At 47.0% G+C, this 24047-nt stretch overlaps 1 protein-coding gene across 1 annotated transcript; it reads right to left on the bottom strand.

The window, feature by feature from the left end:
• Positions 1–114: 114 nt before the first annotated feature.
• On the bottom strand, positions 115–22154 carry Usp42 (ubiquitin specific peptidase 42). The gene is made up of 18 exons (XM_052168451.1): positions 21838–22154; positions 17653–17899; positions 15997–16197; positions 14098–14208; positions 12900–13002; positions 12086–12153; positions 11480–11550; positions 10990–11072; positions 10060–10171; positions 9516–9656; positions 9244–9344; positions 7237–7387; positions 6065–6796; positions 5860–5960; positions 3823–5370; positions 3109–3410; positions 1681–1720; positions 115–1083 (listed from the first exon to the last, which is right to left on the bottom strand). The coding sequence occupies exons 2-17, from the start codon at positions 17888–17890 to the stop codon at positions 1713–1715; spliced, it is 4071 nt and encodes a 1356-aa protein (XP_052024411.1). The 5' UTR covers positions 17891–17899; positions 21838–22154; the 3' UTR covers positions 115–1083; positions 1681–1712.
• Positions 22155–24047: the final 1893 nt, after the last annotated feature.

Genomic DNA, 24047 nt, shown 5'->3' with positions numbered 1-24047 from the left:
CTCAATTCTTCAAAAGAGACGTAGCTGTGAGCGTGTGGAGAACAGAGAAGAACAAAGTCAGTTGTTTAATTTGCTGCCATTTATATACTATATAAATTTTACATGCCGTATATATACAGTGGGGCAAGTGCTTTTTTAATCTTAAAAAAACAAAGATCAACTTTAGACATCTCTGAACAACACAAACTGTATAAACCATACAGATTATTCAGATACACACTGTATTAAATACAGTCTTCTCCCCACTCCCGTCTCCTGATGCAGGACCAGTGAATCATAAGTGTCACAGTTTTATAGCATATCCATATTAAAAATAAAATCACAGTATGATTTTTGTCTGTAACTAGAAACTTGAAGGGATCAAGCTGACGACTCAGACTCCAATATTATATTGTCGAGACGAGACACAGTATAAAAAGTGTTAGGTAAAAAAAAACATACTGTAGGCTTTACAAATAATGTCTGGATTATACATTCATAATGCAAATACTCATCAGAACTGGTAAATTGATTGGATAGTTCCACAAAGTTCAAAAACAGAACTTGTCTATAAAATACATCTTCAGATCTTGAATACAACTAAAATGTGAAGCAAAGTAGTTTCTAGTATCAGACATTGCAGAGGAAGCCCTCGAAGATCTCACTGAGAGCTTGGGTCTTTAAATAAGTCTTTAAATTAAATAGACGCACTGTCGCTTGTCCTTTGGAAGTCCATGGTTCCCAGCTGGCCGTGCACCAGTGTCTAGCGTGGAGGAACGTTACATGAGATACAAGGAGTCAACCTGAGTCTGTGGCTAAGCAGCATTTGAGATGGTCTATTCCAGGGCATTATTGTCAGTGTGATTTTATGTACACGGTAATTTACAATGTTCAGCAGTGTAGAAAGTATCCATTTGGAATAAGGGCAATTAAGAAAAGGTAAAAACTGAAAGAAAAAGAAAAATAAAAAAAGAAAAAAAAAGTTGTCCATGGTAAAATCTGTACAGTATTTACTAAAGAAGCACCACGCAGTTTGGACAAAGTTATTTTCTATGTTTATAATTTAAGCTGGGTTGGGGATGGCTTCTGTTGAAAATGTTGAATCTGAAAGATAAGAGGTGCAGGCATTAGCCAACAGAGGCCCGTCTCCCACTCTCTGGATGTAGCCCCAAAGGCTTTTGAGAAGTTCCTGAAATGGCCTCTCTACCTTGCTGAACTGGGATGCCAGAGCAGCGCCACCTGCTGGGCCCCAGAGCGGCAAATCACCCAGACCTCAGATACCACTTTCACTGGGCAGAGAGGAGAGGCTTAGAGCCTGTCTCCACGACACAGTCTAAGCCTGGTATTAGTTGCAAGCTGAGCTGCAGTAGCAGCTCATTTTAAAGCCTCTGCTGACTAGACCTGACAGCCGCTCTCCTCCTCCACAAAGTACAGGCTCTGAGTTCCTGTGTCTCAGGGCTATAAAATACTACACCAGCACTGGGAACCAGGATGTAGTCTGACCCTTGTGTGGTCTCTCGCTGCTCTCAGACACTCAACCCCATTTCTTAGCACAATTTCCACATCTGGATGCTAGTGACTCTGAGTGCTAGAGGCACAGACTCACCAGGACCCTCCCCTTCCCCACCCATTTTTCCTCACAAGAAAACACACCTATATCCACTCAGCACTTCAATGACCAAAAGATGGACAATTGCTTACCGTAATTTTGTTGTTATGAGGCCAAGGCGTTTTTAGTCACCTAGAAGGCAAAGTAAGGAAACAATTTTATTACTGATGTGTACCTGCAGACCAACCATAATCAATTCCTACAGCTCGTTATCAGCTGCTGAAAAGGAATCAATCCCTGCAGCAGGATGGGCTGGCAGTGGCACAAAGCACGGGCACAGGATGGTCGCCAGCCACACAGGACCAGGTCTCAGTCCCAGTACAGTGCTGCACTCTCCTGTGGACGGACATTCCTTCAGGCTGAAGAAATGAGCTGGACTCATACAAAGTGCCGGAGGAAGGGCTGGTATCCTTCAAGAAAGGGCCAATGGTCAGACCCCAGGGCAGAGGTAGGCGGAGGTGTGGGTGCAGAGGTGTTTAGCTGCAGTGCATGTATGTACTGCCAAGAAGCAAAAGGTTCCACTCAGGGCCACCAAGATACCCACATTGTAGCAACACACATGTCCTTTATTTGTGACCATGATCTTTGGGTGTCTGAGGCAGAATTGTCAAGCTTTTTATATCAAGGACTAAGTGATGAAAAACATTTCAGTGGACAGGCCATGTCTCACCGCTGAGCGAAACCAAAACTAACACAAAGCACATTGATTTCCAAAGTGTACTGACCCCAACCCTCCAACGTCACAGCACACCTCGTGAACAAATACCAGTCCTCTGCACTTTTAACTGTTGAGAGCCATCCCAAACTCCAGCTTAGATTGGCTGCAGGCTGCCAGCCTTTGCTCCAGCCCCACGGACATTCACAGCCCATGCAGTTTTTAGAGCCCAAGGCTCCTGCCTAGAGGAAGTGTTCCCAGAGAAAGGAGTGGCCCGGCACACTGGCCTGTAATCACAGCACTCAGCATGCTGGCGTACTACTGAGTCCTAGGCTAGCCTGGACTATGTAGGAAGATCGGGGCACAGGGGCTGCTGTGTAGTACAGAGTACAGAACTACTCATGTAGGGAGATCAGCAAGAACCACCTAAGCCAGCAGCCTGACGGACAGCAGAGCCCCACACTGCAGCTACAGCTCTAGAGATCGCTCTATGGAGTTAGGACTTAGGAGCGGAGGTACACTAGTGCATTTACGGGTTCAGAAATGAGTACAACACAGAGATGTGCACATGTGCACATACATAAAGACACCCACGGGCACAGAATGCTTTAGAAGCCACAGTTGCACTGTGTGAAGTGCACAGACGCTCTGTATCCAAGGACACAGGTGCTGCTGAGCCTAGCTCTATGCAACCCAGGCCTTCCAGAGAGCCGCCAGCCAGCGGTCAGAGCACACCTCCTCTCACGGGCAGGCCTTGTTTGGGGCATCTTGAGTCCACTCTCATATGCTTTGTGCCTCTTAGGTTTCTGTGTTTATCACCTTTCCCAAGACACTTTCCTCAGAGCTGTGTCCTTACTTCCCTTACCCTGGCCATACTCTGACAGATGGCATCTGTCAGGCCGGCTTTCCATCCTTAAATGCTTCGTTTTTTCCCGGGAAGGGCCGCTGTCTTCCACAGGCAGACCGTCAGCCAGTGGAAAGTTGCCCTCTGTTCTCCGGAAATGGCCAACGGCCTCATGGCTGGAGACCTTTGGAGACTGCATCTCGACGTCTTTTATAAAGTCCTCCGACTTCCTCGAATGCCTTTTCTTTTTCTTCTTTTTCTTGCGGTGTCTATGAAGGTCAGCATCAGAGTATGCTCCTGAAAAATCGGATTCCTGCTGATGCCTGCAAAAGAAGCAGCCAGAGTTGAGCACAAGGCAAACTGCCATCTAGCTGCCTGCTCCCAGGACCCGGCTATGCATATGTGGGCAGACATTGCCTGCTAACGAGTGGTTTCCGCTCATGGAAACCAGTTTTAAGCGTAGTCTTCAAATGCAGCGCCACATCCCCCAGCACGGCTTCGCCCTACTCTACCTTGTGCTCAAGCATAGGACAGAGGCAGCTGTGATTGCAGCTGGCTACAAAAGACAACGGCAGTTACAAGAATATGACAATTTCAAAGCTGTGTGAAAATGTAGAGATGTAAACTAATGAAATCTCTAAACTCAAGAGAGTGAAACAAAGAAAGTGCTGGAACAGAGACCCAGCCGGCGGGCTCAGCACCGCCAGGACAGGAGGCCGCCCCACCCGCCCTCACCTGCTGTCTCGGTCCCGGTGTTTGTCTTTGGACTTCTTTTTCTTTTTAGACTTCTTGTGCTTCTTCACCCGCGGCTCCTCTGCGTCCTTCTCCAGGCTTTTGTGGACTTTCTTTTCTAGATGGCCATCGGTGTTTTCTAGAGCCTCATACCTCCGTTTCCTCGCTTTGACACTTTGGTGTCCATGAAAGCGCTCAGGGAGACTGTGGCTGCTGTCCTGCGCGCTCAGCGCAGCCTTCTCTTGGAGCTGCCTCTCGAGGGGCACAGCAAGGCCAGCGGCCTCTCGGGGGCTTTGGAAGTGGGGCCGGTCCTTCCCCCGGGATTGCAGCTCCCAGCCCTTGCGGCCCCAGTAGCTGTCCTTGTGCGGCCGCCCAGACTGGACAAGGCGCTCATGCTCACGACCATGTGGAGGCCGCCACTCGCGTGCCTCCCGGGACTCGCGTGCCTCCCGGGCCTCGCGAGCCTCCCGAGCCTCCCGGGCCTCCCGGGCCTCGCGAGCCTCCCGGGCCGTGTACAGGGGCGTGTACCTCTCAGGGTAATACCTGCACTTGTCCCACCGCATCTTGTCTGGGTAGAATCTCTCCCTGACCCAGGCAGGCTCATTTTCCACGTGGTGGTACCGGTTCCAGTCCTGCTCCAGGCCATTCCTAATCCGTGAGTGGTGGTGGCTGTACCTGCTCACGGAGCGGCGCTCAGGGCTGGCTCTGTCCCCGTGGCCCATGTGCTGGCCCCCATTGCAGTATGTATTAGCAGGGTGGCGCTCCTGCTTGGGCCGCTCCCGGCTGTAGCAGCGCCGCTTCTTATGGTGATGGTCCTCTGGTCGAGGCCTGCTGTCCCTTGCGTGCTCCCCACTGGAGGACCGGTCCCTCCGGCTCCGATAGTGTCCTCGGTCCACTTTCCGAAGGCTGCTCATCTTTTCCTTGGCTGGGGAAGGCTCCTGAGCTCTGGGCCCCACACCAGCCTCACTGCCTCTCTCCCCAGAAGCCTGCTCGGCAGCCCGTTCACAAGAGCTGGTGGTGGTCCTGTCAGGCTGAGGGGGCATCGTATCAGCAGAGACCCCCGAGCTTCTGGAAGAGTCTTCCGCCTCCTCTGAGCCTTCTGTGCTGAGGTAAAGGAAGAGTTTCTGCTCACAGCCGTCCCCTGTGAGTACTGAGGGAGCAGGGCTCAGCCTCTCCACCACTTCAGCCACGGCAGAGTCCTGCGCGTTCTCAGCTGCATCACCTTTCACGGCTTGGGTTGGCTGGCTCGAGATGGCAGTCAAGTCTCCAGGGTCACACGATTCGGGCACTGGGGCATCCCCCAAGGTAGTACCGGTGCTGTTACAAAGAGCAGAGACAGAAGGCAAACCCTCCACAGGTTCGGCTGAGACAACAACAGACGAGTCTTCTTTGGTACAGCTGATGGTGGGCTCCAGGGGTGGCGTGGTGGAAGGGGTCTTCGTGCTCCCATTGGTGACTGCCTCCGGTATCTCAAGGGGACTGGCCTCATCACTGATGGGCTCCGGCTGTGAAACAGGGTCCTTTGGAGAGCTTCCCCCTGCCGTAGTCCAACTAGAGCAAGACAGAGAGTCACAGTCAGCCTTCCTGCCACACAGGACTGCCCGACAGTTCTACTCAACATCCCGCGACTTAAGCATAACTGATTAAACCCACTATCACGCTTATCATTCCTGGAAACCAAGTTTTTCTAAGATTTGAATCAGGACCACCTTCTGTTTTCACAACTCTGCAGTTCTAGATACTTCATAGTTTTGGGTAAGTATCTAACCCATCTAAAGAGCCAGGTGTAGACAGAATGGTAGCTAGACATACTCATAACCCCAGAATCTGTGAAACTGGACAAGAATTTGAAACAAGGCTGATCGACAAAGGAAGCTCCAGGCCAGCCTGCACTACACAATGAGCTCCTGTGTGGACAAGCCCAGGGCTGGGGGTGTGGCTCAGAGGGCAGTGCTCACCTAGCACACACAGAGCCCTGGGTTGTGGCCTCAGTTCTAACATAGCAGGTGTAGAGCCCATACCCAGGAGCATGGCTCCTACCTCTCTTCACCCGCTGGACCCTTTGCCTGGTTGGTGAGCTTGAAGGTTCTATCTTCAGGGATTCTATCTTCAGGAACAGACTGCAAAGGCGCAGGCGTCACCTACAATGAAACAAAGGTACTTGAGCTCCTGAGGCCAGCTCCATGCCTACCGAAACCCAGCTGTATGAGCTACGAGGTTTGAGACCTCCCTCCCTGCCACTCACCTTTCCGGGAAGACCATTAAGTTTAGAAAAGAGGTTTTCTGTGTGTAGATCAGGCTGGACCTGGCAACTGGCACTGTCAAACGCCAGGCTGCTCTCTCTCGAGTCACTGTCTGCGCTATTAGCACCATTTAGCATGACGGACTCTTGAAGCTCATGAGGGGCAGCCTCACCATCCTCATCTGCAGCAGCTTCTGGCCTCTCGGGGTGAGCGCTGGCCGTCACGTCCACACCGTTCTCCTTGGCCAGGCCCTTTGAGTCCTCGTCAGAGTCCTCTGAGGACTCGGCCCCATAGGGGACGAGCACGCTGGAGCCCACTTTAGCCTTGCCATTCATCATGGGCTTGGCACAGGACTCGCCGGGGGAAACTGGTTTTGCTACTTTGTTAGACACTGATGTTGTGGGTACGTTCGAGGTAGACTGTACTGCAGAAGGGTTAGTGATGGTGGAGGAGGGCGCCGCCTTGCTCGGGGCCTCCAGACAAGTGCCATGGAGGTTGTTATTCAGCTGGGCCTGACCTTGGCGAACAGGCAACTTGTTGTGAATACTGATGGTAATTTTTTGTTTCTTGGGGTGTTCTGGAATAACGGAGGGCCTGTTAACAGACCAGTTCTGCACAGAAGTCGAAGCAGTAGCAGGACTGGCCCTACTGACGCTGGTGTTTCCGTTAGGGCTGGACACAGAACTACTTGGTGTGTCTTTCACTGGTGTGGTACCATTCAAGTGTGGTGTGTTCTAGAAGAAGGGAGACAACAGCTGGGTCAGCACTCTGGACACAGGGTACACAATGGCTGGGGCCTTCTCAGTTTGGTCTTGGTAACTAACAAGTTCACCTCTGTGAAATACATACCATTCTCTCATCTACTGATGAGCCCAAAACTTCCACATTCCCACAGACATGAACAAAATGTTTCTGAAAGAGCTTCACTCCCCTGAGTCAAACCTTAGTAAAAACCCCACTATTTGGCCTGTAAGGAGTGTGGGGTGCGCAGCGAGTGGGCCTGCTACATACATAGTCCCTGAGCGGCACTGGATTGCTCACCCACCAAGGCCTACGCAATACAGGGCTGCAGCGCCCTCAAGCAGGAAGCGCAGCTTAGACGAGGCAATTCCTGCAGCGATACCAGGCTTGGATTCAAGAAGAAAGGAAATAAATCCTGCCTCCCAAGTGTTACCTTCATCACATGGGAAGGCAGCTGGGGCCCGATAAAGCCTGGTGCTGCCTGCTTGTTGACCACCCGCTGACTGATTCCAGGTCGGGGAGAGGCCTGGCCGGGGCTGTGGGCAGGATGAGCGGGTTCCCCTCCATTTTTCACATCATGGGACCTGGCGACACAGAATGAAATGGCTTGTATGAGGAAGGACAGGACCCGAAAAGATCCATTTACAAATTTAGCACTACTCAGCCTGTCGGACACAGAACTGGAGCTTCCGAGTCATCTCAGAGCTATGCACATCACCTTTATTAGGGGCTACACCAGGAAAGTTGGAAACTGGCCTGACTCAGTGACCCCCACCGCCCCCACTGAGACACAGTATATGGCCTTGGCTACTCTGCAACTGGGTGTGTGGACTAGGTTGGCTTAGAAACTAGAGATGCGGCTGGGCGGTGGTGGTGCACGCCTGTAATCCCAGCACTCTGGGAGGCAGAGGCAGGCGGATTTCTGAGTTTGAGGCCAGCCTGGTCTACAGAGTGAGTTCCAGGACAGCCAAGGCTACACAGAGAAACCCTGTCTCAAAAAAACCAAAAAAAAAAAAAAAAAAAAAGAAACTAGAGATGCCTCTGCCTCTGATCGCGGCTGTGTGCCACCACACCTAGAACCAAATATAAGTCAACGAAATGCTTTAGTTTGGGATTTTCTGTTAAGTTACTGCCGTCTTTTTGTCATTGTTTTGGAGAAGGTCTCATTCTAAAGCTCTGGATGGCTTGGAACTCACACATGTAGTTTCTGCTGCCCTCAAACTTGAGGCCATTCTCCTGCCTGAGGATGATGAGCCTCCGTGGCTGGCTCTCAACTGATGTTTTGAACTGTATATCCTGATAGTTTTGCTACCTGACAAACTATTTTTCTGTTTATGTTTTCAATTATAAATATATACCATTGCCGGGCGGTGGTGGCCCACGCCTGTAATCCCAGCACTCTGGGAGGCAGAAGCAGGCGGATTTCTGAGTTCGAGGCCAGCCTGGTTCACCGAGTGAGTTCCAGGACAGCCAGGGCTATACAGAGAAACCCTGTCTTGAACCGCCCCCCCAAGAGTGTGTATGTATATACATACATATATACATATATATACATGTATACATACACACACACACACACCATTATAGAAAAACCTGTAATATGCAATACTCAGAGAACTGTCGCTGAGCCCACATCCCTACTTCTGACTGATGTTATCCCATAGGCTTTCTGCCCACTGTTCTTTTCAACACCTGCATTTAACATTTCAACTTTTTTCCTTTCCATATACATCGAGTACTTTCTCAGAACATTTTTAAAAAGGCTTTATGCAAATTATTCTTAGCAGACAGATCAAGACATCAAGGCCAGCCTGTGTAACAGTCAGACCCTCATCTCCCCAACTTCCCAAACAAACAAGCAAACCACTCTGAACACTGCCACAGTATGTCATGCGTGGCTATGATCATTCTGTCATGGGTTCTGGGGATAGCATTAATTTTCAGCTATTTGGGATACCTTCTGGGGTTGTGGCTGGAACTGACAAAAGGATTGGCTACTACACATGAGGAAGCCCTGGGTTCCAGCCCAAGTACCTTACAAAGAGAAGGTGGTCTGGGCAGGCATCCCATCTCTAGAGAGTGCTGCAGAGTTAAGAGCTTGCGCCTGCAGCAGGTCAGAGGCCAGGGCTGGAGGGCCTGACTGGAGCTGTGCTCAAGCTGGTGAGGGACTTACTGGCTCAGAGCACACAGGCCCTCACAGCACGTTCCCATGCCTTCCACTGTCCCTAGACCACTCCTCAGGGCCATCCCCGCCTTCTATACCTGTCAGAAGTGACAACAAACTCATCACTCAGAAAGGCCTCCTTGTGCTCAGGTGCACGGCAGCTCAGGTTTAACTTGCTGTTTGTACAAATTAGCTCAAAGTTAAACTTAAATATATGGATGAGGGGAAAGAAATCGATATAATCATAAAGCTGACGACTTGTTTCTAAAGCAATACCTGATATAAAAGAGCACATAAGCTTGCTGGTTAAGCACCGATCTAATATCACTGGTGGACACGATGGAGTCATTCATCTGATACCAGAGGCCATTGCTAGCCTGCAAAGAGACAGGGTGGGGTGGGGGTGGTAGGTAGATTTAGTCTGATGTCAAAACCCACAGTCAAAAAACACCCAAGAAAAACAGACCTTCACACCTCACTGTGAGAGCTCCACCGTTATGAGCACAGTGCTGTCCCACAACAGATGTCTCTGCCACCCAACAGCTTACCTTGATGTAGCAAAAGTAGTGACCAGCATGACAGTTAAAACCAGTGTGCACCAGCACAGCATACAAAACATAGATAATTGGCTCTCCATTGGGCTGAGACATATAGGGCCGAATATCAAGATACTCGGGATATTTTACATCCTAAAAATAAAAGGAAAAAAGAGAAAGTTCCGCCACTTCTGAGAACACAGGGACCCCATGCTTTCAGCTACAGGCATAACTCCTAAGGACAGTCTTAAGGAAGGGACTTGCAGGACCCTTAACTGTTGACCCCGAAACCTAATGCATGGAACAGGAGGGACCTAAAGGGAACCCCATTGTTTTGACTTGCCATCAATTAGGATCCATACTGTAAACGTTCAACAATTGTAATAACAGTAACAGCTCTAGACATTAAGCATAACTTTATCTTAAGTGACTTGTGCACGTGTTATATCTCTAGCACATTACTATATCTTGACCACGTCTCCCTTCATTAATTGTGAAGAAAAGAGGAGAAAACTCAATGTACACAGATGAGAAAAATCATAAATCATGTACCTACCTTAGCAATTTTTCCACCGGTAAAGTTGGCAAAACGCTTCAGTGAAATCGTGAGAACATTAGAGGACCGATGGATGGTGAATCTCTTGGAAGCTGGAACCATTTTTTTGCACCTTGAAGCCCAGGAAGGAAAGGTTAGGATGCTCAGTGTAAAAACGTCTTAAGTGTGTTACTTTTTACTTTCTAAAAAACATTACATTAAGATTTTAAAACAAGGGCTGGAGAGGTGGCTCAGCAGTGAAGAGCACTGGCTGCTCTTCCAGAGGTCCTGGGTTCAATTCCCAGCACCCACGCAGCAGCTCACAACTGTCTGTAATTTCTGTTCCAGGATATCAACAGACACAGACACACAGACAGACAGACAGACAGACAGACACACACACACACACACACACAGTCAAATCACCAATGTACATAAAATAAAAATAAAATATTTTAAAACAAGGAAACTAAATAAAACATCAAGCACCCCCTTGGACCAACAGTCAAAATTGTAAAATTAAACATTCCATGAGGCTGGGAGGTCAGCAGTGAAGCATTTGCTTAGTACAAGGGGCCCAGGTTTACTCCTCTGTAACAGCCACGTGCACAGGAGTACTAATAACTACAGAGGGAGCTGACCACTGTCGTGAGAGAGATGTAAGCTGGCAGTTCAGAATCATCAAAGATCAAAACCCAGGTTGGGCCACACAGAAGACACTGCCTTTGAAAAGACAAGCACTCGGTAAAGGACCTAAGTGGCTAACAGCATTTACCTATCACATGTGAGATTCTGGACTCGACATCCACTACCCAAACCAAAATAAATAAGCAAACAAATAAATAATAAACAAAGAAAAATCAATAAAAAAAAAAACCACTGAAAATTGAGCCAATTTCTAAGTTGGAATCATCACGGGAAAGTGGGAAGAAGCCCATCACCCAGTCATACTTGCTACATTTGTAGGAGTTTTCTCCATCCAGTTGTTCTGGCTTCACAAACTGCTCTAACGCCTTGGTAACACTCTGTGCAGCCTAGGGAAGGGGCATAAACATCACGTGAGCATGCATACCGCCAGAGGTTGAGATGAAGAGACAGAGGAAACATGCATGCATACACACAGATGCACACGTACAGGCATATATCAAAGATTATAAACATTTTTTTTCAAAAGCAATCTACTTGTGCAGCAGTATAGATCACAGCACTAAAGAATGAATTCTGAGAGGCAGGCTTTACATTTCTCTGACATATCTCTCTATATAGTAAGCTAATCAGAAAAACAAAAGCTCCAAGCAACAACAAAAGAATGTGAAAGAAGCCACGGGACTCAAGGTTCTAAGAGTAACACCCATCTAAGTTTGATTGAGATGAGAATGCATAAAAAGCCCACCGTGACAGAAGGACGTGTAACTTTGTTACTGTTAACTGCTGAGCTCACCTTAATCTCCAATGTTATGTCCAGATATGGGTCAAAGGTATCTGAAACACCCTTGCAATTTAAACATTTGACTGAAATAAAAGAAAATATGAACAGTGAGTAAGGTCTGTCTACTTATTGCCTTCCCAACTACTGAAAGAACAGAAAATACTTCAAAATGAAGAACTTAAGAGTGTAACTTTTTATTACAATGAAAAAGCAACTGTAAAATCTCTGTACCGTTGGAAATAAATCACTATACCCTCTGGATACTGCCTGATTCAGAAATTAGAAGCCTCTACCCTGAACACACAGGTACACACATGAAGGCATGTGAGCTTGGATTCCACCAGAATGGAAACTGACTTATCCCGCAATAGGAAATAAGATGAAACAGATTTCTTACATCTCTATGCTCACATAAGCTTTCTAACAGTAAGAGAAATATGAAAACCTTATGCATAGCATGCTCCCAGCTTGTGCATGCATAGGAAGCACCAGAAGGCTGCACTGCAACAGAAGTCTGGGCAGACCTGGATCTACTTTTCGCTACTACCCTGCCCCTACTGTTACCATTTAAAGCTGTTAGAATGCATGATATGATGAACCTTCAAACAAAAATTTTACCTCGGGATCTTAGGTAGCCTCCAAATATCTGGCAGACCAGGGTGGTGGCCTGGGTGTGTCTGTCTAATCTGAAAAACAGTCAGACAGTGACATAAGAGGAGATCCTGGCAAACACTGTTATGGGTACGGGGTCTACATTCTAAAAGCATTTATGATTATACAGAAGTAAGAATTCAGGAGAATCATAAAGGACGGTGTCAAAATGTGTCACAGCGATGGACATCAAGAGGACACAGGCACTCTGTCATGAGGGGACCTGAGGCAGAGAATGGAGAAGGCGTTCTTTGCGAACTGGCCTTCTTTTCGTTCCCAAGGCCTGACAAGGGGAGCTGAGGGCAGAGCAGCTTCCTCCACTCAGCACTAGCGCTCACTCAGCCCAACCTTCACGACCATGAGGGAATGCGCGCAAAGCTCAAGGTGTAGCTGTTTGGCTGTCTGCAACCTGGAGGTGCCTTAGCACCTTTATCTTCAGTCCTCCTGAGTCTGCATTTGGGTTTTAAGAAACTACAGACTTGCTGACTGAAGTGGGGTTGGGGCAAATTGTTGAGTCTAAAGGTGAACAAGGAAACCATTAAGCACGGCTGAAAAGTAAAAGGAGCGCCATTCAGATCTGGGAACTAAACAGCAACAAGACTGAAGCTGACTGCCCAGCATCTGAGAGCAACAGAATCAAACAGTCCTAGTGAGCAACCAGCTTAAGATTACACAATCTTGGTGATGAGACACCAAGGTACAGCGGCGAGCTCTGTGTGCCTTCAAGGAGCCAGGCTGCGTGCATGATCTAATAGAGCAACATGCACTCTGCCGTACGTACTTATTGCTGCCATTTAAACATGCTTTCTGCATGGCATCGACCGTGTACTGAAGAAATTCATGGGCATCTTCCTGGTTTCCAAAACGGAAGTGTCTAGCTATACCTATAAGATTTGAAGAAAGACAAGACTTTATTATTACATACCTTATGCCATAGCAGCACCCCTAAAAGCCTGAAAAATCTCCAAATGACCTGTTTGTTTTTTGAGGCTGAATGTTTTTTTTTTTAAAGATTTATTTATCTATTGTATGTAAGTACACTGTCGCTGAGTTCAGACACCCCAGAACAGGGTGTCAGATCCCATTACAGATGGTTGCGAGCCACCATGTGGGTGCTGGGAATTGAACTCAGGACCTGTGGAAGAGCAGTCAGTGATCTTAACTGCTGAGAGGTCCCTCCAGTCCCGAGGTTGAGTCTTAAGGATCTCATTCAGGCCTCCAACTCAGATGACCTTGAACTCCTGGTCCTCCTGCCTTCAATTTGTTGGGACTCCAAGTGTGCACCACCACACTCAGGTAATCTCTGACTTTCAGCAGCTTTTTTGTTTGTTTGTTTTTGTTTTTTGGGTTTTTTTTGCTTTTTTTGAGACAGGGTTTCTCTGTGTATCCCTGGCTGTCCTGGAACTCACTCTGTAGACCAGGCTGGCCTCGAACTCAGAAATACACTTGCCTCTGCCTCCCAGAGTGCTGGGATTACAGGTGTGTGCCACCACTGCCCGGCTTTCAGCAGCTTTTTAAGCAAAAAGATTATAGTTCGTCACTGTGTAATTACCTTATCACCTAATTACTCAGCTAGAAGCCTGAACAAGGCTTCTGTTCATTTTTATTACAACTTGGCTAATTAAAATGATAAAAAGTTGCAGAAGAAAAAGCAAAAACCACATCAATACAGTGGGCATGACAACACACACCTGTGCTCTAGTATTTGGGATGTGGAGATCAGAGGGTAAGGAAGTAGGCCTGACTGACACAAAGGAGACACTGTCTCAGGAAACAAACAGTGTGTAAGAAAAAAGCAAAGTGCATACAAGCCCTGCACGGGTTACACACCTATGAGCAGGTCAGCATTTGAGGATGATCTGGGAGGCATGTCAAGAAGGAAAAGGTATGGAGGACAACAACTAGACATGGGCTATCGTTCTGAGCTACGCCGTATTTATATGTATATTAATAGCATGAGCCACTGCAGTGAGACTTACGCCGCATTTCATTGATGACGAACATTGGCTTGATAACATCCCCAGGGTTGCTAAGTGCCTGGGTTATGTGCGTCTGCATTGTGCACATCATACAAAATCCTTCTGCGTGGCCTGCAAGATAATGAGAATGCAAATGAGCAAACTGTGACAATGTGCACCAGGAAGGTAGACCAGGAGTGAGGGCAGAGGCCCGGGATGCAGCTGCAGTGCCGGCCACGCGTGTGCACTGAGCTTGCTGCTATAGCTAGTGCTCATTCATTCATCAAGGAGGCCTGGGTGAGTCTATCCTGACTACTTTAAAATCAAGAGAAGGAATGTACCCAACGTTGGGTATTTATTAAGTAGCAGATATGCAAGAAAAGGTGCCGAATGATTCAGGAGGAAGGCTCCCACTCCTGAGCACAAACAGGGTGGACAACTGCAACAGGAGAGACCTTTGTAGCACGGTGGGCAAAGCACTCACTCAGCATGTGTGAGGCCCTGCATTCACCTCCCCAGCACTGAAAGGGGAAAAAAACACATTCTTCGTATCACAGACAAAAATTAACTAAAAAAGCTATCACGGGTCCTTTGGGTAATGTATAGAAGAAAATGTAGTAAAAATATCTCTGACCTCAGACTAGGTAAAGACTTTTTTACACTTTACTTATTGTCCGTGTGCATGACGTTTGGAAATGCATGCCAATGTGTAGAGGAATGTAGGAAATACATGCTCCCCCGCCCCCCAAAAAAGAGCCCTGAGCAAAGCTTGTGTTGGAAAATGGTGTGAACAGAACTTGTATCCCCTGCTGGCTCTAAAAAGTCTAAAAGTTATGTGCCCAGAACAGGACGAAGCCATTCTTACACATGTACCTAAGAGAAAAAATATATGTATTAGTTTTATAAAGATTTGGTTTTTTGATTATTTACTGGAGACAGGACCCAGGTAACCCAGACTGGCCGGAAGCTAACAACCCTGGAGATCCTCTTGCCTTCACTTGCCAAGTGTATAGCTGTGTAATTTGTGAGAGCTCAAAACAGGCTGATGCACACAACCAACAGAATAATGTTGAATTATGTCAAATCAGGCAAAACAAAACAATATGTACGTTGTAACTCCATCCATGCAACATACAAAAAACAACTCCAAGCTAATCTGTTGGGAAGGGGCATATCATCAGCCAGTTGCGTGGGGCAGAGGAAGTGGGGACTGCCAGGACATTTTCAGATTTGATGAATATAACTGTGGTCACAGTCTCAGAGATGTACACAAAGTCAACTTGCATCAACTTGTGAATCTAAAGCACAGGTTTTCTATCAATCACACCTCAAAAAAACTGTGGCGAAGGGTAAATTATTTAATTCCAAATCTCACTAGCCAACACTGAGCTAGGCTTTGACTGAGTTAAAAGAAATGTAAACAACCGGAATGCAAGGTCCCACCTGGGAGGCTGAGGAGGATGCTGAACTTTATTTTAAAGATTACATAGTGAGATTGAGACAGACACACACACACACACACACACACACACCAAGGGCTTCTGAAATGTCAAAAGCTAACAAAAGAAGCTTCTTTTAAAATACTTTACAGATCAGATTTAGTGTGAAATGTTCCTTATGCAACCCAAAACCAATCCTAAAAGTCCCTCCCACCTACCCCAGTTTCTAAACCAGCAAACCAACTTCTTGGTGATCATTGCCCTGGGTTTCTTGTTGACTATTTTTTAATGCAGGCTGAGGATTAAACCCAGGGCCTGCCTTCTACATGCTAGATGAGCACACCACTCACTAGTGAGCTAAACCCCAAGCCCATGGTAATAGAACGTCACAAAACACTTCATGTTCATTTCAGAAGAACACAGCACCAGGGAAGCAAACCCCAGCACTAACAGCAAGCACTCAAGAGCACAAGGCACTCACATGTCTTGGAGTGTTCATGAGATAACATGTAATTGGCGAGGGGTGGCGTGTAAGTCAGACATTGCAATGCGGCATTGGCAAAACAGGTATTGCCCAAATTCTGGAGCCCAGCGCCAACTCGATGACTTTGTTGCCACTTAAGACAAATCTTTTCAGATGGAAAAAGGACCTTTTGAGGAGGAGCAATACCATCACCTAGGACTTAAAAAAGAAAGAGAGCAAAAAATTAAAAACAAAATAAGCAAAATACATATCAATGTCTGAATCTGATCAAGATTCTATGCTGCAGTACTAGCCTGCTACAAACCCAGAGGACAAAGTCCAGAGCCCAGGATGACATTAACTCCACATCCACTTGGCTTCTTCAACAAATCATCTTCAAGGACACAGGGGGTTGGATACAAATTAAAGAATCTTCAGAGACATAAATCTACCCAAAGCGAAGTGTAGACTTCATTTACACTACTTAAAAATTTTTTCTGGGGAGGCAGAGGCAGGAGGATTTCTGAGTTCAAGGCCAGCCTAGTCCACAGAGTGAGTTCCAGGACAGCCAGGGCTATATAGAGAAACCCTGTCTCGAAAAACCAAAAACAAAACAAAACAAAAACAAACAACATCCAAAAAAAAAAAAAAAAACTTAAAAAAAATTCTGCGGGCCTGCAGAAGGCTCAGCAGGTAGAAGATCCTGCTGCACAAGCATGGCGACTAAGTTTAATCATGGGACCTATAGCCGAAGCAGAGAATCTGACCCTGGAAACTTATACCTTAACATGGACAAACATATAATATAAGAGGTATCTAAATATAGACTAGATTTAATTGTATTTCTCTGTGTGTGCCACACCTCTGCACATACGAGCACCAGTGCTGTGAAGGCCAGAGAGGGCATAAGTCACACCGACACACAGGGAAGGCATAAGTCACACCGACACACAGGGAGGGCATAAGTCACACCAACACACAGGGAGGGCATAAATAACACCGACACACAGGGAGGGCGTAAGTCACACCGACACACAGGGAGCCCCGAGGTGAAAGCTTAGCTAAGAGGTCATCAACTGTTGGCAGCTGGCTGTTGGATATATGACAGTTTATTGGACCTATAACTTTATATTTTCTCATACTTTTCTATAATAATAGTCTGGAAATGTAGCTCAATTAACAGAATTCTTCCTTAGGATGCAGAGCGCCCTGGGCTTGATCCCCAGCACCCCTGTAATCCCAGCATTCAGGAGGTAAAGGCAGGAATCAAGCCGGGCGGTGGGGGCACACGCCTTTAATCCCAGAACTTGGGGGCAGAGGCAGGTGGATTTCTGAGTTCAAAGTCAGCCTGGTTTACAGAGTGAGTTCCAGGACAGCCAGGGCTACACAGAGAAACCCTGTCTCGAAAAACCACAAAAGACAAAACAATCAGGCCAGCTTTGGCTACATAATGAGTTTGAGGCCAAGATAAAAATCTCAGGAATTAAAAAAAATTCATACCTGGCAACTAAAACTCATTCTATCCTATTTGTGATACACAGTAATAATGGTCTGTGGGTGGGTGGGTAGATTAATGAATGCCCATTAGAGCAAATGAAACAGTGTCAATCTTGAAAACCAATGCCTTTCTGAATCCTCTGTACTAAGTTCCCAGCAGTAAATCTGCAATCATACCTTGATCCTTTGGTGGTGATGGTTTTGATTTTTCTGGTACAGATGAATTAGAATAAACTACAGCACCGGGCACTGGCCCTAAGGAAAGTGTATGATTTGAGACTTCACTTATTGAAGACACAGCACCCCAGCTGGCAGAGCCTGTGTCCATGTCTTCAGGTGAGACCGCCTCACAACTGCCAGGCTGCTTCTGACAGGCTGATGGGTCTGAAGGCTCAGTTTTGTCAACTATGGTCATTTTTCAACCCTGCAACAGACAGAAAGTCCATTTGTTTCAAAGGGTGAGAAGAGCAGTCTACTCACCAGTCACTGTGTCCTCGGAACCTGTGGCTAACCAAGTAAAATTGTCTTTAAACAGTCATCCAACAAATAGAAAACGTTAGTAGAGGTAGAGATGCAGCTCCATGGGTAGAGGTCTTGCCTACTAGCCTTAGTGGTGTATGCCTGTAATCCCACAATGGATGTGGAGGAAGGAAGATCAAGAGTTCAGTACAAGACACTATCTTGGAAAGACCTTGTTTTGGAAGCAGCAGCAGCAGCAGCAACACCAAAAAACCCTTTTCTTGTACTATATCCCCCAAATCATCAAAGTTTATACGTAAGTACCTCAATTCACAATTATGTACGCTAAAAACTTTTTTTTTTTTACTCTCTACTACTTAAAGCTAGGAACAGTCTACACTTTAATATATTTTACATTTTCAATTCCTATACCATTTTTCAGGGGAAAAAACAATTCAATTGCATAAAGAGAATTAAAACTAAATAGTTTTAATTTTAAACTCAAAGTCTAAAAGACCATTATATGAAATTTGAAGTTTTGAAAAATTTTAGCTATAGAAAAGTCTTACCAGTGAAACAAATGCATTTCTCTGAAGAAGTCTGGTATATAGTATTTTAACTTTTAAAATTAAACCTGTAATTTTACTAACATCAAACTTTGAATTTAAATCTCGATCTTATTTTTAAATCTACTAATTGAGTTTTTCGATGTGCTAGGTATCATATATTAATTGCTGAATATATATTTACTTGCTAAATTTTCATGATAAACTTTTGGAAGATCAGCCAAACTCTGCAAGGTCAGTGACTTGAGCCAAAACACCCCGCAGGGCTGTCCGTTGTCTGGCCGTCATGCAACCTTAAGTAAGCAACGTGCTTTTAGGAATGTTCCTCAAAGCGTCCAGGCAGCCACATCTGCATGTCACACCCTGAAGAAACCCTTTTAGGAGGGCTCCACTGCCCTATGCTCTTCCAGCATCTGAGCTCAACACGCTTTAGTCTCTGCAACACTCCGCACATCACGCTCCCACCATAGACAGGGACCATTTTTAGTCCCTGCTCTTCCTGAGCTCCTGCAAGCTATTCTTTACATATTCCTCTCCATCTCTCTACCTCTGGCTAGTTAACACTTCTAGTTGTCAGGTTTAGAACTTATTCCTCTGGAATGCTTTCTCTGACAATTCCTTTCATTCCAAGACTGGATTAGAAACCCACCCTAAAGGGTTTCCTTGACAACGCCTTTCACCCCAAGATTGGGTCAGAAACCAATCCTAAAAAATCCTGTGCTGATTTCTATGGTAGCATTCAGTGAAAACTTATTCCACCCTACCTGGCACGGGGAAAGCTTTCCAAACATGTGTTCAACAAATGAATGAAATCATGCAACAGGAAGTAACTAGTGTTAGCTTTTAGCGCCAGCTTGTGCTGAATGATTTATAAATGGTATCTGATTTAATTCTTTAGAACCTCTGAATTAAGACAGTGCCTCTAAAATTTGGCCTTTAAAAACCTCACCACTTTCAAAGTCCAAGGGTAATAAAATGCTCATGAACTTGCCACTCCAGGGGCAGATGTCACCATGTGCGTGGTGCTTACAATAAAGTTGTTTCTTGAAAGTTTCAACATTTACAATTTTTAATTCAACTGACGTTACAACCTTAACAATGTAGGGGCAGTTACATAAAATTGTAAAGTCAATAACTTGACTACTTCATCACTTGAAGATAAATCACCTTCGGTCACAAGAACACTTGGGCCAATTATCCAAATAAAGTTTATATATTTCTCATGCTACAGGCAAAAGAAATATATGTGATTTATATTATATATATGTATATAATGTATAATGTATAAAGTGTGTTGATGAAAGAAAAGGAACAGGAGGGAGAGTTAAAGAAAGAAAGTCAAAATTCAGTAGTAGGGAAAGGTTAGTCTGTTTAATAGTAAAATCCCTTAATTTTCCTGGGACAAGCAACTTTTCCATACAATGATTAACAAAAAACCAAACAAAACACTGTACTTATTTTAGCGGAATGAATATTAAGGAAAACACAATTCATCAATATGTTATTGTTTTGATTCTGGCAAAAATAGCAAAATCCATTCATCTTCTTCACTTAGATATTCAGCCAATGAAATCTCACCCTAAAGTCACCAGGGATCAAACTAAACTCCACCTATAACAGAGACAGCCTTTCTTAAAACCCAAGTACATTGTGTAAGTCAGGATTCATGTGGCTCCGATTTTTATAGGTAAAGCTTCTGAAAGTTAGTATTCAAAATGGATGGTGAAAGTTAGCTACTTTAATCAAAAGCTGAGCCTTTCCCAACTCCTTTTCATGATCTACAAAGTTACAACAACCCATTTGAAACCTTAGCCTGGACAAGGCTGGATCAATGTGCAAGACTAAGAACATTTACTTGCTTGGGTCTCTTTTATGATGAGTAAATGCCAGGCTACATTTACCTTTTTCATTTTAAGAAAGAATACTACTATTTAAACATTGTGTCACTCCACATATGCTGAAGAAATAAGGTCAACACATTAAAAAAAACCCTGTTATGTGCGAGTTCTTCATAAGCAATATTATACAAGTTCTTGTAACATTTCCTTTTTAAGAAACTTTAAAAAGATACCACTTGGTTTTTAATTGTATTTTGGTAAACAGAATGATTAACCGTAAAACTCTGCAAACCAAATACTTAGTCTTGAGTCAATGATTACAGAAAAGAAAGTGAAACTGTCCCAGAGTAAAAACAAGTAAGTGTAACATTATTCACAGACCTAAGCATCTGAATGAGTGACATGGTGAAAGCAGAATGTTTAAAATGCACGCTTTGAAGAAAAGTTATCCTCCATAAACAGCTGTGAGAACCTGGATCCGGTTGTTACTTTGTAAAAGGGGCGTTAACTAGTTTCCCAACACTTTTCATTACTTGAGTGTATTTACTTGAAAGAAACACAAACAAGCAAGTCCTAAGGCCTTCAAATATAAAAGAGCTATTCAATAAGAGTAATCTCAACTACATTCTAGGGAGGTTAAAGTCCTAGATTGTAAAACTTTGGTCCCGTCAAATATTCATTTCAAACATCTGAATAAGATCCCTCCCACCCGCCTTTTCCTCCAGGTAAGTTGGTTCTTCGTGCCCCAAAGATAAAGAACCTGAGGGAGGAAGGCACACTTGCTTTTTTTTCGGAGGGGAAAGAGCTACGGGGCTCCTCCCCCCACCCCGACACTCCGGGCTGTCCGCCTCTCCTCTAGGGTGTCCGCTCCGGCGTGGGCAACTCCGGTGTTCTGCGGAGGAGCCGAGTGGACCGCGCCCGGGTGGGAAAGTTTGTCGGGGTGGGGTGGGGTGGGGTGGGGGCGGGGAGGCCAGCCCCGAGTTCCGAGGGGCGCCCTGGAGCCGAAGGTGGCAGCCACGCGGGGGGCGGCGGGCGGGCCCCGGACGCCGGCTACACTGTCCCGGCGTGCACACGCCCACCCCGGCAGCTCCAAACGCGCCGGGCGGCCCGGGAGCTGCCGGCTGCAGCCCGGCCGGAGCAGCGGACCGAGGGGGCGGGCTGGGGCCGGTGGGGGTGGGAGCGCGGTGGCCATGGCAACCAGGGGGGTCCGGCCCTTCCCGTGCAACCCCAGCGCTGCCTTCGCTGCGAGCCCGCCCGCCGTGGCCACCGCCTCCTGCTCTGCGGGCCTGGCCCGGGCGGGCGGCAGCAGCGCAGGTCCCGCAGCCGTGGGGTCCCCGGGCCGCCCGGCGGCTGTAGAGGGGGCGGCGGGCGAGGGGCCGCGCTAGTCCCGGCGGGCCGCGGCCGGCTAAAGGTGGCGGGGCGACTGAGGCCGCGAAGCAGGGACACGCGGCCCGGCCCCACGCCGGCCTGCAGCGGGCGGGAAGGAGGCGGGAGCTTACCTGACCCGGCTCGGCACTCGCTCCATCCCCCTCGGCCGCCGCCGCCGCCGCCGCCGCACACAGCCCAGCCGCCCGGCGGGGGACAATGACGTGCCTCCATCCGGGCACCGCCGCCGCCGCCTCCGGGTCAGCGCCGCACCCGCAGCTTGCCGGCCGGGCCGCCAGGGGGCGCGCCAGGGCCGCGCCGGCACGCGCCGCCGCCACGGCCTCCGCCGCCCAGGGGCCGTCGCACAAGAGGCGCGGCGCGCAGCTAACGGGCCCGGCAAGCGCGGGAGGGGCCGTCGCCCAAGGGCGGCGGGGCGCGGGCTGGCCTCATGCGTCAGCTAAGCGCCAGGCGCCGCGGAGAAAGCACGCTGATTGGTCCAACGCCCTGATTGGCGGGACGCACTGATTGGCTGGGTGTCCGGCAGCAGGGCGAGGAGGGGCCGCTTCCGTCCACAGTTCCTGGAGCGGCCCCAGCTAGGGCCCTAAAGCTACAGTACACCTGAGCTTCCATCCTCAGAGACTGATGCCTCTCCTGCGCTTGGCCCTGCGGACTACCGAGGCGGGGCCACTGGGCTCCGCGATCTCTGGCTTTTAGACCCACGGACCCTCACCGCGACGGGGGCTTCGCTGACTCTACCTTACGTAGCCCGCTGGGCAAAAGGACAGACCATGCACCCCCATCGACATCTCACTTCAAGCCTTAGCTCTGCAGTTTGAGGCAACTGGGTGGACTCTTGCGCCCCAGTCCTACAGTCTTACTTCTGGTCACTTCCTTGATCCCGAGGCTGGACAAAGTAGTTCATCCTTGCATTTCTCCCTTCCAGCGCCTGCCTGTGGCACCCATTTAGGACACACCCTGAAATGCATTCACTGCTGACCAGAAACTTTCACCCCTTACACCACCAGTTCACTACACCCACTGGCCCAAAGAGCTGTGGCCCTGACCACCACCCACTTGCCTTCTCTCTCACTAAGCCTCTTCTGACTCCTCCATCGCACCACTCTGGTTTCACTTTACTATTGTGGACACAGTTTTTGTTTTATTTTAAAACAGCTCAGAGCATGTCATTTCCCCTTTTCAGAGTCTTCCCCGGGCCAGAGAAGAAGCTAAACTCCTTAGCTTGGGCATTAAAAGTCCCATTTTAATGATTCCCAGTACAGATGAGTCTGAGGCAGGAGAATCACAAGTTTGAAAGCACCCGGTGCTACAGAGGGATTCCCAGTCTCAAAACAACAAAACTGCAACTCCACATTTCTTTTTTTCTTTCATTTGTTCCAATCAGCCTGCTATGCTAAGCTTTTAAAGTTATAAAGAGGTCAGGAGCCTATATGTACTCATGCTACTAACTTCATTACAGTTCCTGTAGGTTGGCCATAAACTTTCCATTGTGTATTTGGAGCAAAAAAACTCAAGTACTTTGAGAAAAAGGATCCTAGTTGCTCATATTTCTGCATCTCTTGTCAACATTAACTTCTCAACTTTCTTCTTTACAAAAAAATGGTTATGGAATTTCACCATTGTAGACCTTTAAACATTAAGAGATTCCCAAAAGGTAAAGTAATTCATGTCTGTGATCCTAGAATTCAGGAGCTGAGGGAGAAGGATTGCCACGAGTACAAGCCAGCCTGGACTACAAAGTGAGATCCTGTCTGAAAACACACACACACACACACACACACAGGTCAGCCAAGACTATAGAGACCCTGTCTCATAGAAAATGACAGATTTGAGAGACTAGAACTGACTGGCTCAGTACTCTGCCTTTTCCAGGTGACTAAATTGAAATGCTAAGGAATTGAGGAACTAGTTATTGAACTAAAACTTTATGGTATTTCAAAAGACTTCCCTTTGAAGTCACAGAAGTTCTCCTCTGCTCCCATTAGGATTTATTAAGAAGGGGGTTTGCTGTTTGTTTTTACAGGCAGGGTCTTAGTCTGTAAACTGGATTTAAACTCAACAACCTCCACCTCAATCTGCAAGTGCTGGGCTTACAGATTTAAATGAGGGGAGAAAGAGAGAAAATTTGGCACTAATAGATGCGACATTCTCAAATGGCCCTCACTTCGAATTTCATTTTACACAAAGTTTGATGTTCTTTAATTCAGATCACCTTAGAAAACGTTGTGTGTGTGTGAGAGAGAGAGAGAGAGAAAGAGAGAGAGAGTGTATGTGTATGTGAGAGTGTGTGTATGTGTGTGTGTGTGTGTGTGAGAGAGAGAGAGAG

This window comes from Apodemus sylvaticus, chromosome 22, assembly GCF_947179515.1.
Source record: "Apodemus sylvaticus chromosome 22, mApoSyl1.1, whole genome shotgun sequence".
NCBI classification, from domain to species: Eukaryota; Metazoa; Chordata; class Mammalia; order Rodentia; family Muridae; genus Apodemus; species Apodemus sylvaticus.
Note: the sequence above shows the minus strand (reverse complement) of the source record. Positions and strands in the feature narration are given on the sequence as shown.

Bases quoted from the DNA above. Each gene is read 5' to 3' on its own strand.
- Usp42 (XM_052168451.1), bottom strand. From the start codon at position 17,890: ATGACCATAGTTGACAAAACTGAGCCTTCAGACCCATCAGCCTGTCAG. The intron at 6,797-7,236 runs GTAACACTTGGG...CCCTTCTTCTAG, and splicing joins TGCCTTCCCATGTGATGAAG to AACACACCACACTTGAATGG. The intron at 5,961-6,064 runs GTGAGTGGCAGG...GTTTCATTGTAG, and splicing joins TTAATGGTCTTCCCGGAAAG to GTGACGCCTGCGCCTTTGCA.